This window comes from Quercus lobata, chromosome 2 (genome assembly GCF_001633185.2).
Source record: "Quercus lobata isolate SW786 chromosome 2, ValleyOak3.0 Primary Assembly, whole genome shotgun sequence".
Taxonomy (NCBI): Eukaryota; Viridiplantae; Streptophyta; class Magnoliopsida; order Fagales; family Fagaceae; genus Quercus; species Quercus lobata.
In genome coordinates, this window is record NC_044905.1 from 34,080,410 (window position 1) to 34,093,150 (window position 12,741).

Below are 12,741 nucleotides of genomic sequence, written 5' to 3' on the forward strand. Positions count from 1 at the left end.
GGGGTCAAAATCCTACGTGTCTTCAGAGGTGAGATTAGTTTTTCTTGATGTCTACGAATTTCTTATTTTATTAGAATTTAAATTTCTTTCCCTGCCAAAAAAAAAAAAAAATTATAATTTATAAATCTTTATAAAATAATAGGGACGAAGTAATCCACCTCCACTTCTCTCCATTTTCCCACCTTAATTAATTAAAAAAAAAAAAAAAAAACCTTATTTCTAATCTTCCTAGAACCCTGTCTGACACACTCTAAGATAGTTAGTATAGAGTAGAGCCCCAATGCAAATGATTTTTTTTTCGAAGTTTTTATCTTAAAAATCACTCCTGGGACTTGGGAGTTGGGAGTATCATTTTAGTCGCGAATCCCAACATATATTTTGTCAAGAAAAATGCAAGCAAATTTGTATCCCCCAAAAACGCATTTTGCAAGTTCAGAGTTAATTTCCCTAGTTCATTTTTAATTAGTATCTAAAGTAAACCACCGTGATAGGTAATATCTTATTCATACTCTCACCAAACTAATCAATCTACATATCCATCAAAAAAATAAAAATAAAAATAATCTTCTTAATCTGCCAAACCATGTAGCTTTTTCAAAATCAGAATGCAATACGACAAGCTCGTAGGCAGCATTCAAATAATTCAACTAAAAAAAAAAAAAAAAAGACAGCCAAACACTCTTATGATTTCCTCTCGAAATATCATTTGTATTTGAATGAAACCATTTTATAGTTCAAATTAAATAGTACAAATTTAAAAGTGTATACGTCTATATACCATTTAAGTAAAAAAAAAAAAAAACTTTTAATCATGGAATGAACTTTCTTCATTTAAAATGATGGTTAAAAGTTAAAACAAAGAGGATCTTAATTGCACATCTGTTTAACAAAACTAAGAAAATGATGATTATACAAGAAGTTCAAAACTTCAATGCATTATATCTATTTAGTTCCTTAAAATAAAAATAAAAAAATAAAAAACTAATGTTCCTCACAATGAGACTATCTATTCTTCATCTTGTTAATCATAGAGAAAAATTCGAAAATGTCGTAGTTTGATGATACTGTCTAGGGTGAGGTTTAGCATTAGCTTTAAACTTTAGCTTTTATGTATAGTTTTTTAAAATCTTTTTATTTTTCTCATTTTTTCAAATTTTTTCAAAGTACAAGTATATTTTAACATACTTTCAACAAAAAGTTAGATAAAAAGTTCCTAAATAGATCAACTATTTGTAAGAAAATTTAGGTCAAATCCTCTTCCCTCATTTATTGTCTATTTGAACACAATTGTGTACCAAAAGTAACTATCCATATCACATTTTAAGAGTGAATTTAATACTTATGACTCAATTTCTCCATCATTTGGATTTTTTTTTTTTTTTTTGGTTTGTTTTTAAATTGAAAAGTCAGTCTCTTAGTATACTCAATTATTTGCGTATAAAATTAAAAAAGAAATTGAATTGTGACTCTTTAAAGTTCTGCATAATTTTAAAGTCAATGATAGTGGCAGCAAAATTATTGGAGTTTTATAGTATTACTCAACAGAGTCTAAACGATTTAAACATAACACTTGTACCGGCAATAACTGAGATATCCCTACTCGTCATACTTGATTTTTAGATTCGAAAACGACAAATTCCTCGAATCCCAGTATTTCAGTCTCAAAGGATAATCTCGATCTCAAGTCAAACATTACGTTGTATAACATGCCTACAAGAAGATATGAAAAAGAACACGTGTCTGTCAATTTAGATTGCACCCAAGTAATACTAGTTCTTTGAAGATGTAATAAACAAGAGGAAATTTCTTCTTGTTTCTTTAATTTTTGTCCTCTGCCACGCCCATGAACCTACGAGAAGGTGTTGCATTATGCATATATAATATGATATAATAGAGCTCACCTATTTCTTCTTAAAAATAATCCATACATTCCAAGATGTGGTCTTGCAGTTTTCATGGCCTCGTCAGGTCCAAAATGCTGTGAGTTTAAAACTTTTAGTCACTATCTTGAAATTAGTTGTAAAACAAGGACTTGAAAAATAATCAAATACTTAAAAAGTCTAAATACTCATGTTTAAGTCGAGCAATTTTCAAGCCTCATAAACTGCTTCGAGTTCAAGACTTTTAATCAGTATTTTAGGACTATTTTCAATTAGAGATGTTCTTATAATTACTTAATGTATGGAATATGAGTACTCGGAAATAATCAAATACCGAAAAATATCTAGATATTCATGTTTCAAAAATATATAAAAATAAGATCATATATATAAATATATATATATATATATATATATATATATCTGTTGATAATAAAAAGAGCAAACAAAGGCAGTAGTTTGGTAGAACCTGGCGGTGGCGTAACTTCCTGGTACCTTCCTATCAGTTAACTCTCCCCAAAACAAAACTATCTCATACTATATTTTAAGTCCTGAATTGAAAAAAACAACTTGTTAAACACTTTTAAAGCCAAGTCAAATTTGCATATGCGTTTCTCAGAATCAGAGGAAAAAAAAATTAAAAAATTAAAAATTAAAGTACCATCCAGTTGGTGTGGACCATCTCATAACCAATCAAGCTTCAAAGATTCCCCTTTTTTTTTTCTTAGCCTAGCTATGTAAAACAACAAAAGCTAGTACACAAAAACAAACCAATCTTATCAGAACTCTAAGTCGTGACCCACCAACGTTTGTGATTTACTGCACCAACCTCAAAAGGGGTCCCACAAGTGACGGCTCTGATTGATGGGGTTCACTCAATTGGTCAATGTTGACCCAACAATGGACGGTTGAGATTGATGGGGTTGACAAATTGTGGACCCCACTTTTGTTACAAACTCCAGGTAGACTTCCTTTTGGTAAAAATAGTAAACACAAAATTTTGCTGATATATAATATAGACAATAGACTCAGCTGAGTTTCATTTTCATTTTCAATTCTTCTCTTTGAAACATATGGATTGAGAACCCAAGTCAGAGGAGACAAAGGGTATCCAAGCAATATTGAATCTGGTGAGCATCTCACTCTATCACTTTCTTTGAGTTACTTCTCTTTCTAGGGTTCTATTGAGAAAAAACGTATAGCTTTTTTTTTTTAATTTTATTATTATCATGGTACATGTTCATAATATCTTGAAGTTGTTCTTAATTAGCTCTTAACTCTTAGTTTGTAATCATGGGTATTGGCTAAATATTGAGATCCTTGATTTTCCTTCACTGAAATGTTTGAATTTTGGAAATTTGGGGTTATTTGATTGAATTACAAAAGGGATAAAATTGAGGCTTTTAAGTGATTAAGCTCAAACCTTATTTGAATTAGGTTTTGGATCTTATATTAGTCTTAAAATGGAAGAAAGATGACAGTTTTTGGTAATTAAGTTCAGTAACATGTTGAAGTTTGAGCCTTTATGGGGATACTTAGGATATTAACTTAAGCTAATCAATTGAATGAAGAAGCTTTTAATTTCTGTGAGTAAGTTGACTTCTAATGGAAAAAGGGTAGCTCGTAATCATTGGTAGGATCAACGTAATGATTTCATGACTGAGTTTCTGGGAGAAGGTTGGATCCTTATTATCCTACCATAAGTACATAAAGAAACTGAATGAATTTGGTCGAAAGAAATGGAATGATAATAAAGTCCTTACTCTAAATTGATTGAGAGAATGAATTGGGAGTCTAAATTTCTGAGTGAGATTGTGATTTCTGTGTAGAGTTAGATTGTCTATTTGATGCTTAAGGTTTTCTAGTTTTCTATCCTTCCCCTTCCCATCCCCCCCCCCCCCCCCCTCTCAAAAAATGGGCAATCTTAATTGAGCAATATGATGGTGGTGGCAGTGTTTTTTCTTTCTGAATTTTGATTGCTATAGTCTAATTCATTGCAATATTCCAGCTGTGATAGGTGCAATTAGGATTGGAAATGGATCACAAAGAGATGCCATGTCCAACTGCAGACACCTGGGGAAAGTCTTTCCCTTCAGGGAATGAATTACTTAAGAATATCTCCTCCGATGACACACCTCTTACCAGTTCTCAGCGTTCTCAGCAGAAATGGGAGGATCCCTCCATGTTAGATTACAACGCTAGAATTGAACCACCTTTCCAAGATTTCAAGCAACGTTCTGAAACCCAATCTTCACTTCCTTGTAACCCTAATAATCATAATAAGGTTACAGATGAAGAAGATGTTCAGATGAATGGAACAATTCAAACAGAGAAAATCCAAGACTGGGATCCAAGAGCAATGCTAAATAATCTCACTTTCCTGGAGCAAAAGATACATCAGCTCCAGGATTTAGTGCATTTGATTGTTGGCAGGAGAAGCCAAGCCTTGGGGCGACCAGATGAACTTGTAGCTCAGCAAAAGCAGCTCATCACTGCTGATCTTACTTCAATTATTGTTCAGTTGATCTCTACTGCAGGTAGTCTTCTCCCATCTGTGAAGCCCCTTTCCGGCACTACTCCTACTGGACAGCTTGGACAGCTTGGTGGGCTCTTCTTGCCTTCCACAGTAGGCCTGAACGGCAGTGTTCAGCTGCAAAATAATAGTGGAAGCAAAGTTTCTGATCAGTCTAACCAGATGGATATAACTGTTAATTGTGGGAATGAACAAAATTACAATATGGAAGAACATGAATCAAAAGATGATGAAGATGCGGATGAAGGAGAGAACCTTCCACCTGGTTCCTATGAAATCTTACAGTTAGAAAAAGAAGAAATCCTTGCACCTCACACCCACTTTTGTACGATATGTGGGAAGGGTTTCAAGCGGGATGCAAATCTACGGATGCACATGCGTGGTCACGGGGATGAGTACAAAACCCCAGCAGCCCTTGCAAAACCCAATAAAGAGGCCACCTCTGAACCAATGCTTATTAAGAGGTATTCCTGCCCATATGCTGGCTGCAAGCGGAACAAGGAGCACAAAAAGTTTCAGCCTCTGAAGACTATTCTATGTGTCAAAAACCATTATAAAAGGACTCATTGCGATAAAAGCTATACTTGCAGCAGATGCAATACCAAAAAATTCTCAGTTATTGCAGACCTCAAAACTCATGAAAAGCATTGTGGCAAGGATAAATGGCTTTGTTCCTGTGGCACAACATTCTCAAGGAAAGACAAGCTTTTTGGACACATTGCTCTTTTCCAAGGACACACTCCTGCCATTCCCCTTGAAGAAACTAAAGGCCCAAATGTACCACCTGATCGAGGGGAAGGCAATGAAGCAATAAATAAGGTCAGAAGTATAAATTTCAATTTTGGCTCCAATGCTCCCAATGGGAATGAAGTACAAAATACTGCTGATGTGAAAGGAAATATTGAGGATCCAACCGGATATTTCTCGCCATTGAACTTTGATACATGGAATTTTGGTGGGTTTCATGAGTTCCCTCGACCCCCATATGAAGATTCAGAGAGTTCTTTATCTTTTCTTATACCAGGGTCATGTAATTACACTGTGCCAGGGTCCTGTAATTTCACTCAGAAAACTGGGGCAGAATCAAGTTCTAATAATCCTGAGTGATGTTGATGTAACTCAAATTATACTGGCTGCAGGCTTGAAGTTCCTAGTATCTGTAATATTTTGTAAGATTGTGATCCCATGTACTAATTAATTTCTTTAGCTTTAATAAATTGATTTTCTTTAATAGCTTCTCTATTGTATATTCCAAGGCCATTTGTTTGTTCATCAAGACAAAGCAAAGAAGAAAATTACAAACTGCATGAGCAACTCTGGAAGCTGCACCTCAGGCTGCCAGAATAGGTTGAAATTTAGAGTATCATTACTCCAAAGAACTGTATTAGGACTCCCCACCCGTCCCCCCGCCCCCTAAGGTGATCGAAAACTACATTGTAAGATGTACATAGCATACTAGATAGATGCCAAATGCTCATAGAATATCGATTCCATGATAGGGATTGGCATGACTTGTTAAATGATCCAATGTCAGATGTGTTAAGGTTGACCAACTTACCAGTTTTTTATATGATTTCCTGGTTACCCCCATTCGCTTTGTTCCCCGAGAACCTTCAAGTCTAGCCAGAAAAGAAGAGCCTTTAAAAAATGTTATTCATATCCTATTTTCGTACTTTGGTTTCCTATAGAGGTTCCTTAAGTGAATAATCCGAAAATGTAATTATATCTGTTGAAGATGAAAGAAAACGAAATAGTGGAAGAAAATCTATATGGCCTATCATATGATTACCTCAACATGGTCTCTAAACAGTGAAAATTTTAAACTTCAAAATCAATTATACAAAGGAGTGATTCTTGGAGAAATTATGTGAATACTTCCTTAGAAGGCTCCAAAAATAATCATGTGACTAGCCTAAATTCCTTGATTTCCCGCCAATAGAAGACAAACCAATACCAATGTATGCATAATCCAAAAACCATGCTTCAAAATCAAGCCTAAGTTGCCATACATTTACTATAAAAAAAAATTTAAAAAAAAAAAAAATTGGTCATACATTTACTCAGATGTTATGTTACATCCATCACTTGGACAAGTGGTTGAAGAAGAGCAAGAACTATCTATCAAGAGCAGAAGATCTGGTCCCAGAATATTACGGTCAAAATCAGTAGCATTGTTTGTAGACACCAGCAGAAAAACAATAATCCCAGGTCACAAATTGACCTAAAGAGCTCCATTTCTATAATCATTTAGTGCAAAGAATATTATAGGTAGCAGCAGAAAAACAATAATCCCAGGTTTCGAATTGACCTAAAGAGCTCCATTTCTATAATCATTTAGTTCAAAGAATATTATAGGTACCAGCCACTACTGCAATACAGGCTGAATCGTCCCAAAAAGGAAACAAAGAAAAAATACAGACTGAATTGTTTATCTGACTGAATAAATCTGCCCATAATGAGAATTATGATGCAGAATGAGCTTCAAACCCTTTGCACTTTCTCCTTTGGCTGACTTCTTTAAGGGGCAGCGATAATACTGCTCCCTTAAAACTATATCATCTTTGTAAGACCATGTAAGCCCTCTGGGAGAGCTATCAGCCCACAAGAACCTGTCAGAGAAGGGGTTCACCAGACTCTCACGGAATTCCTGTGCTGTCTCACAGATCAAACCCTGCAAAAACAAACAGAAAATATAATTCCAGAGTTCATATAGTGCAAAAGGAAAGAATGCTAGGGAAGGGAGGGCATTATATTAGCAGAGATAGTACCTCTGCCATGGCTTTGATTTTCAGTGTAACATCATCACTGAGAAGGACAAGACGTCCATCATTCTTCATTTTCCTGTATAAAAGAGCACAGTCAAGGATGTGGTCATCTTCTGTTGGTGAAACAATTTCTGTTAAATTCCAATGGTTTGAAAATGGCATCGAGCTTGGTTTCCCACAAGAAAACCCCATAGTGCCCTGGCTAAAACAAGATTGAGGCGTAGCAGGAGGGGTAGGAGCAATTGCCCTTGCCTCCTCAATTGAGTTCTGCACATGCATCCAACACTTTGTTTTCACCATACATTCTTCAATCCATTCCAATACCAAAGAAGCCTCTGTTCTTCTTCTGAACAGACTGCCACGTCTCTTCAGACAATCCAATTCCCTTAAGACTGATTAAAAAAAAATCATCAATTGTAGGAAGAAGAACTAGTTGAGTAAATATGAGATCGTGAAATTTAAATAAGAGAACTGCATAAATAATTTAGTTACCCATTCTTGGAATGATCAAATGAGTTCCCTTAAGACCCTGCAAAAGATGCAATGTCTTCCTTGACTCCTTGTTCAGAAGAGCAGCAGTGTCCACTATCATATTCCAATTTCTCCCAGCCTCTCCATTGGAGTTGTTCTGCAAATGATGTAAAGAGCAACTTAATACCATGGGAGTAAATTATTAAACAGATGTAGCATTTAATTTTAAACAACTTACAGAAGAGATGTTAGTGACCTTCTTCACCATTGTTTGAGTACTGGTGACAGAATTGCAGCTTCCCATTGCAGTGTCAGGGACTGAAGCCTCTGATCTGCTTTTGCCTGTTGACTTCCCCAGTAAAGATTGAAAGGGAACCCTATCTGATCTCCTCTTTATCCCTTGTTCCAACCTAACTCGATTTCTTGAGGTTGGTCTAGCTGATTTCCGTTCTTGGAGAACTTTTGGTGTATGGTTCTGTTTGTCTAAAGAGGCAGTCGTGTCTTCTTCTGGATGGATACCAGGGCTGAAAGTAACCTTTGACGAGGATGATCTGCATGACTTATAGTGCTTAGTTTCTTCTACTGTAACCTTCTTTTTCAAGGACTTAACCAGAAGAGTGTTTGGGCTGAAGTTCTCCTTATCTGGAGTAAAGATTTCTTCCTCCTCATCTGAACCAGTGAAAAGAGCCTTTGAGTGCTTAATTTCTTCTACCCTACTGTTCTTTTTCAAGGAATTCACTAGAAGAGTGTTTGGGGTGAAATTCTCCTTATTCGGGGTAAAGATTTCTTCTTCCTCATCTGAACCAGTGAAAAGAGCCTTTGAGTGCTTAATTTCTTCTACCCTACTGTTCTTTTTCAAGGACTTCACTAAAAGAGTGTTTGGGGTGAAATTCTCCTTATTCGGGGTAAAGATTTCTTCTTCCTCATCTAAACCAGTGAAAAGAGCCTTTGAAATTGATTTATTTTCTGTATTCTCCCGATTATGTGTTCCAACTTCAGCATCAATGCCAGCCATGATGATCTCACTCCTACTCTCACCTGTTTGAATCAGAGGAACACTAGCAGCTTTACCTCTTCTTGACCAAATGCTACGTGAATTCAATTTTTCTTCTGATTGTAATGGGGCGCTTTCTGATATTTTTACTTCAGATAGTCCTGCTGCATTAACAACAGATTGTGGACTCTGGCTTTCTTTGTTTTCTGTAAACTCTGAGAGAACTGTTACAAGAATTTCCCCAGCAAACAAAGATGAATCAGCAGATTCTATTGCAATGGGTACAGAATAAAGGCCCGATATTTCCATCACTTCATTGCTCTTCCTTGATACACTATGGTTTTTGGTTTCTTCAAGTAATTCAGCTTCTGGATTGCCCTCTTCATCAGAAGATGCATACTCCAGGCTCAGCAGGAAGTTCATTTCTTGTTCTGTTGTGCCATTTTCTTCCACTCCTCCATTAGATGGTGATTGCAAAGCCAAGACAGACTGTGGGGTCTGGTTTTCTTCATTGACTTGTTGATTATTAGTCACTACAGGAATTTCCTCAACCGGCAAAGACAAGTTCTCCATCATTAGAGGTCCAGACCAATAGCTACGGTCTTTTCCCAATGAGATGTTCTCAGTTTCTTTAGGTACTTCGGCCACAGAATGCATTTCATCTTCGTCGTGAACATAAATTGGAGAACCTCTATTTACTGAAAGCTCAAATTCTTGCTCTGAACTTATTAAGGAGCTCTCAGGCGCATCTCTTTCAGACAACACTTCCGTGACAGAATGAGGTTTTGAGCTCATACTTTCTTCCTCCAATTGTCGATTTTCATTCTCTGATATAACTTCTCCCCCAACAGGAAAAGACAAGTTCACCAATTCAGCTCTAGGTTCCAAGGGCCCAGACCAAAGGCCAAAAATTTCCTTCAGTTCATGATCAATTCTTGATAAGCTCTCATTTCCTTCCATTTCATCAAATACCATGTTTTCAGGCAATGGAGGTGCTGATGGTATTTCTTTCTTCGCAATAAGTTCCAACTTCTCATTAAAACATAAAGACTCTAGCTCCACCAAACTTAAATCTTGTGATTCATTTTTTCTATTTTCAACTGACAAAGAATTCTCATCCTGTAAAAACCCAAAAAGAACATTCAAAGATAAAAGGAAAATCAACTTCATTTTAGAAGAAAAAAAATCTGGCCAAGAGCCTTGTAGCTCAATAAAGAGAACCAGGGTTCAAATCCCTCATCCCCCATTGTAACATACAACTATCAAAAAGAAAAGAAAAAAAAAATCTACAATCTGCAATCTAATCTCACCTGATATTCATTTTCCTCTTTTCCTTCCACTACCAATGAATCTCTCTCTTCAATAGACAAAGATTTAACATCCTAAAACATCCCCAATAATTAAAAAAAAAAAAAGGTAAAAAAAATAAATAAATAAGAACAATCTTACAAACAACTTGTTGGTATTGTAAATTTGTTGCTGGTAAAAGCAAAGAACTGCCTTACCTGATAAATGTCCTCCGCATTTTCGTCTTCTTTGTCTTCAAATGCCGGTGGCACAAATGGGTTTTCGGAATCATAAGCGCAGCTCAAAGGAATCCAATGCAGCCTATAGACTCTGCTGGAGCCACCAACCCTCACAGTGTCACCTTCCTTGAGCTCCACGCGCACACCTGGCTCCACCTTCTTGTCAGAAACCCATGTCCCATGCACTGCAACAAAGGTCAAGACACCCATCAAGAATCAAAAACCCAATACTCAAAATCAAAGAAAGAAACAAAGATAGAGACTTATATACCTGAAGATAAGTCAATGAGAGAAAGGTGCTGGATTGAAGGGTTTGAATGGAATTGGAGGTGGAATCTGCTGATGCTGGGGTGAGTTAAGGTGATATTGCAATCTGGGTGTCGTCCAACAACTAAGGTTTCTTCGTAATCTTGGGAAATGGAGGTTGGTGATGGAGGTGTGTTGACAATGAAGATGTTCTTGAGGATGGCACCGTTTTTAAGAACTGTGAAAACTGGGATTTTCATTTCTGGTTCTTTCTTGTCAGCCATGGTGGGGTTTTGGCCTTTTCTTTTCTTTCTTGGGTGAGAGAGAGAGAGAGAGAGAGAGAGAGAAAAAGAAATTGGGGTTTGAAAAATTTGTGTGTTTTCTGGGTTTTATGCTTCAAAGAGGATCAGGGATGAAAATGGAATTTCCATTGGTGAGGATTTCCACAGAAAGAGAGAGAGGATTTTATAATTGTTCTAAAATAATACAATTTATACTTGAGGAAATGGAGATATTGGAAAAGGCTTTCGATTTCGTTTTGGAGGCTTTCGATTTCGAATATTTGAAAAGGTGACCGTTGTAATACACTTTAACGGCTACTCTTTTCTTATTTGCAATTTGCTTTAAATTGTCTCTTTCTTTTCTTTTCTTTTTCTTTTTTTTTTTTTTTAATATAGGGTCAATTGAATTTTGGTCTCTTCCCTCTCAAATATTACCATGGTTAAAGTTTGAAATTCGGTCCCTTAATTACAAATATGTGTAAGAAAATTTAGGGTCATTATAATTTCATAATAATTTTTGTTATATATGCTACATTTACAATATTTTCACAACAAATTTATAACAAACCAAAAGTTGCTAGCTATTATTAGTGGGAAAAAAATAATTCAAGTGGTAAACCCAAATAAGATCTAGTAATAGCTTTCCATCTATCTTATAAAAAAATTATTTAAAAAAAAAAAAAAACATGCCACCTAGAATTTGTTAGGAAAATATGTTGTGGAGGCAACATTATTCATTTTCTTCATTTTATTCAGAACTATGGTGGGTTGACACCTCACTTTATGTGAGATTTTGTTATGCCTATAGAAGACCTCTATTTTTATTGGACACAAATAAGTTCTTTTACAAGCACAACAAAGTCTCATAACATTTTCACAACAAGATGATGTGTTAACCCACCATACGTTAAAAAAAAGGAGAAAAAAAAAAAAAAAGCCACCAACACCCACTACAACTCAAAACAAGAGTGTTGTGACTGGTGATAGACTTTCTCATCAAAACACACAAACTTAAATCATATTAATTTTCTCTAAAAAAAATAAAATAAAATAAACTTTATTAATGACAGTGTTTGGTGGGCTAACGTTGGCATGGGACCTTAAAGGGGAGGTTAAACGGGTTACTGCAGTTGCCAAGAAAACACACACACGCACTCTCTCTCTTGAATTTTTTTCAAGACTAATGTTTCACTCAATAGGCCACAAATAATGTCACACTAAAATAAAATTAGGGTTTAATTTTTATTTTTTAAAACTTCATGGTTTAATTTGGAAGTATAGAAAAGTTGATAGTAAATAAATTCTATTTCAATTATATATATAGATAATACAAGTTTTACGATGGCGTATACCAAATTACTATTGAAATAATTATAACACACTAAAGATTTGGAAAATTAGAGTACTACACAGTTTACTTATTTGAATTTTCCTTTAAAAAAAAGGTTATTTGAATTTGTTACTAAACTTAGGGGTGAAATTTGTGCCCCATTTACATGGAACAAAAGGGGTCTAAAACAATTCTAGCCCAAGGAAAAATGTTAGTCATGGTTGCTGTATACCTTAAAAGGACTAGTCTAATTATAATTGAGTGACTTGAGTCTCCTTATATTTGTTTATAAAGCTTAGATCAAGCTAGTATAAACTCAATGTAGAACTTAACACACACTACTAATTTAATATCATTCTAGGGCATCACAATTTCCCCCACTTAAATCTCCGATGTCCTCTTTAGAGCCCACTTTGTGATATAATGTCTCTGGCCCCATGCTAGATTATTAGGTTAGGTGTTTTTCTTTCCTTCTCTCTTTAATAATGTATGACAATCTATTTTGGAGATCGGTTGTGACTTTGGTGTAATGGGTATGTGGTCACAGTTTGGAGAAATTATATGCTGTTTCAGAAACTCCAAGTCAGCATCCACGTGGTGTTTCTAAGTCCAATGAAAAAGTGACATGTGTACCAAAGAAAACACATCAACACTTCAGCCTTTTATACAACCAAAATACAAATTTGTCCTCAAAAATTTTGAAATCCCGCCACAC

General features: G+C 35.5%; 2 protein-coding genes across 4 annotated transcripts; one reads left to right on the plus strand and one right to left on the minus strand.

The window, feature by feature from the left end:
• The first annotated feature begins 2,888 nt into the window (after nucleotides 1–2,888).
• On the plus strand, nucleotides 2,889–5,646 carry LOC115975417 (protein SENSITIVE TO PROTON RHIZOTOXICITY 1). Its single transcript, XM_031096184.1, has 2 exons — nucleotides 2,889–3,010; nucleotides 3,889–5,646. The coding sequence occupies exon 2, from the start codon at nucleotides 3,916–3,918 to the stop codon at nucleotides 5,518–5,520; it is 1,605 nt and encodes a 534-aa protein (XP_030952044.1). The 5' UTR covers nucleotides 2,889–3,010; nucleotides 3,889–3,915; the 3' UTR covers nucleotides 5,521–5,646.
• Nucleotides 5,647–6,629: 983 nt separating this feature from the next.
• LOC115975418 (FHA domain-containing protein PS1) lies at nucleotides 6,630–10,881 on the minus strand. 3 transcript variants are annotated; one of them, XM_031096186.1, is made up of 7 exons: nucleotides 10,441–10,881; nucleotides 10,149–10,354; nucleotides 9,954–10,025; nucleotides 7,906–9,762; nucleotides 7,671–7,806; nucleotides 7,182–7,570; nucleotides 6,630–7,084 (listed from the first exon to the last, which is right to left on the minus strand). In XM_031096186.1, the coding sequence occupies exons 1-7, from the start codon at nucleotides 10,697–10,699 to the stop codon at nucleotides 6,842–6,844; spliced, it is 3,162 nt and encodes a 1,053-aa protein (XP_030952046.1). In that variant the 5' UTR covers nucleotides 10,700–10,881; the 3' UTR covers nucleotides 6,630–6,841. The 3 variants fall into 3 exon arrangements, with proteins under 3 accessions (XP_030952046.1, XP_030952045.1, XP_030952047.1); XM_031096185.1 differs by having other exon boundaries at nucleotides 7,888–9,762; XM_031096187.1 differs by lacking the exon at nucleotides 9,954–10,025 and having other exon boundaries at nucleotides 7,888–9,762.
• Nucleotides 10,882–12,741: the final 1,860 nt, after the last annotated feature.

Bases quoted from the DNA above. Each gene is read 5' to 3' on its own strand.
- LOC115975417 (XM_031096184.1), top strand. From the start codon at position 3,916: ATGGATCACAAAGAGATGCCATGTCCAACTGCAGACACCTGGGGAAAG.
- LOC115975418 (XM_031096185.1), bottom strand. From the start codon at position 10,699: ATGGCTGACAAGAAAGAACCAGAAATGAAAATCCCAGTTTTCACAGTT. The intron at 10,355-10,440 runs GTATATAAGTCT...CCTTTGTTGCAG, and splicing joins TCTCATTGACTTATCTTCAG to TGCATGGGACATGGGTTTCT. The intron at 7,571-7,670 runs GTAACTAAATTA...TTTTTTAATCAG, and splicing joins TTTGATCATTCCAAGAATGG to TCTTAAGGGAATTGGATTGT.